General features: G+C 29.6%; 1 protein-coding gene across 1 annotated transcript; it reads left to right on the forward strand.

Moving 5' to 3' along the window:
* The first annotated feature begins 468 nt into the window (after positions 1-468).
* LOC120076014 (ethylene-responsive transcription factor ERF110-like) lies at positions 469-2,681 on the forward strand. The gene is made up of 2 exons (XM_039029789.1): positions 469-581; positions 1,786-2,681. The coding sequence occupies exons 1-2, from the start codon at positions 491-493 to the stop codon at positions 2,430-2,432; spliced, it is 738 nt and encodes a 245-aa protein (XP_038885717.1). The 5' UTR covers positions 469-490; the 3' UTR covers positions 2,433-2,681.
* The last annotated feature ends 896 nt before the right edge of the window (positions 2,682-3,577 follow it).

A 3,577-nucleotide genomic window follows, 5' to 3' on the forward strand; every position in this document is an offset into this window, starting at 1 on the left:
ATAACTCAAATATGAATAACTTTATGGAATTGTTTTTAGGTAATTTTATTTGAATAGTATAAGCCCTTTCTAGCGTTTCAAGTCGGCAATCCAATCCCAAAACTATCTCTCCTCTCTCCTAAGCACACCGACTTAAAACCAAAAGACAAATAATAAATAAATAAGGAACTCTCCTCTACCCTTATAGCTTTATTCCTTTTTCATGTGTTAATCCCCCATGAATTGAGTCCTTATCTTTTCACCCAAAAAAAATAAATAATTTTAAAAAATTCCTCAAAGGTGTGAAACCCCTTCAAGAATATTGGTCGGCTATAGCTTGTTGGGCCAATTTGCAAATTTTTCGAAAAATATAAAGCTTCAATTTCAAATCCATTTCACTATTTTAATGGCGGCTACGAGCACGTTCCAAAAATTATATGAAATTATAAATACCCTTTAATTCTTCAAACTCAGATCTTCAAAAAAAAAAGAAGAAGGGGAAAGTGGAATAATGTGGGAAAGGGGGGGTGGAAGTGGGAATAGAGGTGGAATTGTGGACTTCAGAGCTATTCAGAGTTATTCCATGCCCTCTCCTGCAATTTGTTAGTTCCTAATTCTGCCCCTTATTTTTATTATTATTATTTTTTTATTTTTTTATTTTTTTACAAATTTCGTCTTGTTGGAATTGATTTGATTTGATTATATTACTCTTTTTTTTTTTTTTTTTTAACAATTTTCAATTTAGTCCTCGAATTTCTTTTTAAAGGTAAAAGGTTTCAGTTTCTTCCAATTTGAGGTTTGTTTACCCTGTTTGTTTTCAAATTTATCTTTTATCTATTTTTTTTTTTAATCGCCTATTTTATTTAATCTATTTATTTAATTTTAGTTTTATTTTTTAAAAAAAAGAGATTTAATTTTAATTTCAATATGATGAATTATCTCAGAAATATGAACTTATTGATATGTAATAGAATATGTATATAAAAAAATTACAGATGAGAATTATCAATTTGATAGTATCATTTAAGGTTTAAATTTTGAATCTAAACTTTATCAATTTAAACCTTAAAGTAAATTTTTACTAATTTATCTTTTAATTAAAAATAAAGATTAATTAATTTATAAAGATTCATTAATTTGTAATGAGATTCCGTAAAAGAATAAAAAATAAATTTGACCGATTCACAAATTAAATATCGAACAAATTTCATAGATGATATGAAAAGAAAAAAAAAAAAAAAAAAAAAAAAGTTCTAATATTGTTGACTCCGTTAACTATATTTGAACTAAAACTTTATTGGATCGATAAAATTGTAAAACTTATCCAAATTTAAGATTAAAATTATAATAAATATTAAAAAAGTTAAAAAAAATAGATGAAAGTGACATTTATTATCCAAATCGATGCATTATAGTCAAGTTGATCTTTTTTATAAATTAAATATGTATTTCAATTGGCTTTTGAAATGTTTAGATAAACGTTTATAAATATAAAAAAAATATTATAAATACTTATAAATATATAAAAAAAATATATTTATAAACATTTAGAAAGTCGTACAGAATTACTCTAAATTTGAATTTTTATAGGCAAAACATATATGATTAAACAAAAGATTAAATGGTTGCTATCAATCTATCAATCCTCCTAAAAAGAATTAAAACCTTTAATATGAAAATGACTACTTTCAAATTTGACAATGTTTTTTGTCAACCAAAATTTGAATAAAACAGTGCTTTTATTCAATATTTTACTCATTTAATGGATAAAATATCAATAATTGGATTTTTAATTCTCGTGGGCAGTTGTAAAAGAGGAAGGAAGTTCGAGATCAAGTAACACCATCTCCGCCGTGACGGCGGCCACAACGGCGGCTACAATGACGACAGCAGTTTCCGGCGAGGAGAGAACAAGAAGAAGATACAGAGGAGTAAGACAAAGGCCATGGGGAAAATGGGCTGCCGAAATTCGTGACCCTCAGAAAGCCGCCCGTGTCTGGCTCGGCACTTTCGACACTGCAGAGGCCGCCGCCCGAGCCTACGACGGCGCCGCCTTGCGCTTCCGTGGCAGCAAAGCCAAGCTCAACTTCCCTGAATTCGTCTCTGTCTTTCCACCGTCGTCTTTGCCGCCGGCCACCCATTTGGCGCCGTCTCCAGTGGTGGCTCCGCCGCAAGATGTCCCCGGAAACTATCTACAGTATTCTCATTTGGTTCAGAACTCCGCCGAGACCTCCAGCCAGCCTGCGCCGACTTTTGAGAGGGTGCTCTGTAATTCGCCATTTGTGAATCCATCCTCTTCGGTTTCTTCTTCTGGCATTTCGAATTTTGCTTTTCCATTCCCTCAACAGCAGCTTAGATACTACCGGCCACCGGAAAATCAGAGCCAAGGGGGCGGGGATTCTTCGATGCCGTCGCCGACGGGATTAATCTATCGTCCTCCGGCGACCGGTTGACGGTTTATGATTGGACAATTGAAATCTTGTAGTGCCCACTGCCACTAAAATTTGAAAGTTATTTAATATTTAAAAACAAAAAAACAAAAAAAACAAAAAAACAAAAATTACAATTTTTTAGAATGTGAGGGTTAAAAACATTTTGCTGCCTCAACTTCAATAGCAATAGAAGTATTAATTTAATCCTTATATTTAAATTTGTAATAATTCAGATCTTTAATAAGTTGGATTCAGGATTCAGTTTTTATACTTTGATATTTGTAATAATTTAGTTCTTTTTATAAAAGATTTCTTCAAAATTGTCACTCTTTATTACATAATATTATAGTTTAAATTATAATTATAGGTCGATTTACAATCAATTTATCAATCGATATGTAATAAATTTTTATTAGATTTTAAATAATATTTTTTATTATAAAATTAAATCATTGCAAATTGTAATATAAAAGATTAAATTTACTTTCACGACATTTTGAAAGTATTCGCAATTAAGTCAAATCAACTAAAATTGGTCGAATTATTATTTTTGCTAAATTTGAGTGGTTGGTAATAAAATTGTTTGGTGTCCAATCAAATTAAAGAAGTATTAGGAGAAATTAATGTTAGAGTCTAAGGTATTGTACCTTTCATGTACTTTTGATTTTTTTTTTCTCTCTTGTTTACTGCCCGAAAATTTTCAAATGGTAAATATAAGTGGATTTCAATGATCATTAGTTGAAACAAATTAAAATTTCAATTTTTTTTAAAAATAATATCATTTTAATATTAATTGACAAAAATAGGGTTGGTTTGAAACTATAGACAAAAATAAGGTTGTGAAATCGTGGACAGGATTCACGAGTTTTGAATCAGCACATAAATGGTGTACCGCGTCCACGATTTAAGACCAGTCATGAATTAAAACTAAATTTTTTTTCCACCTTTTCTCCCAACTTCTTTCTACTTCTTATATTTTTTAGGATTTTTCTTATATTTTTTTAGGGTTTTTGCATCTTCGGAAAATCTTTTACTGTGAAATTTAAAAGATAAAAATTGAATCAAATTTCTAGCAACGAATTAAGGTTAAATCTATTTTTTTTCACATTGAAATTCAAAATTTTAAAGGTCTAAAATAAAAATTGAATCGAATTTCTAGCCACAAA

The sequence above is a fragment of the Benincasa hispida genome, chromosome 4 (genome assembly GCF_009727055.1).
Source record: "Benincasa hispida cultivar B227 chromosome 4, ASM972705v1, whole genome shotgun sequence".
Taxonomy (NCBI): domain Eukaryota; kingdom Viridiplantae; phylum Streptophyta; class Magnoliopsida; order Cucurbitales; family Cucurbitaceae; genus Benincasa; species Benincasa hispida.

Excerpts from the sequence above, each read along its gene's own strand:
- LOC120076014 (XM_039029789.1), top strand. The coding sequence starts at position 491 with ATGTGGGAAAGGGGGGGTGGAAGTGGGAATAGAGGTGGAATTGTGGAC. Across the intron at positions 582-1,785 it reads CATGCCCTCTCCTGCAATTT|TTGTAAAAGAGGAAGGAAGT; the intron begins GTTAGTTCCTAA and ends TCTCGTGGGCAG.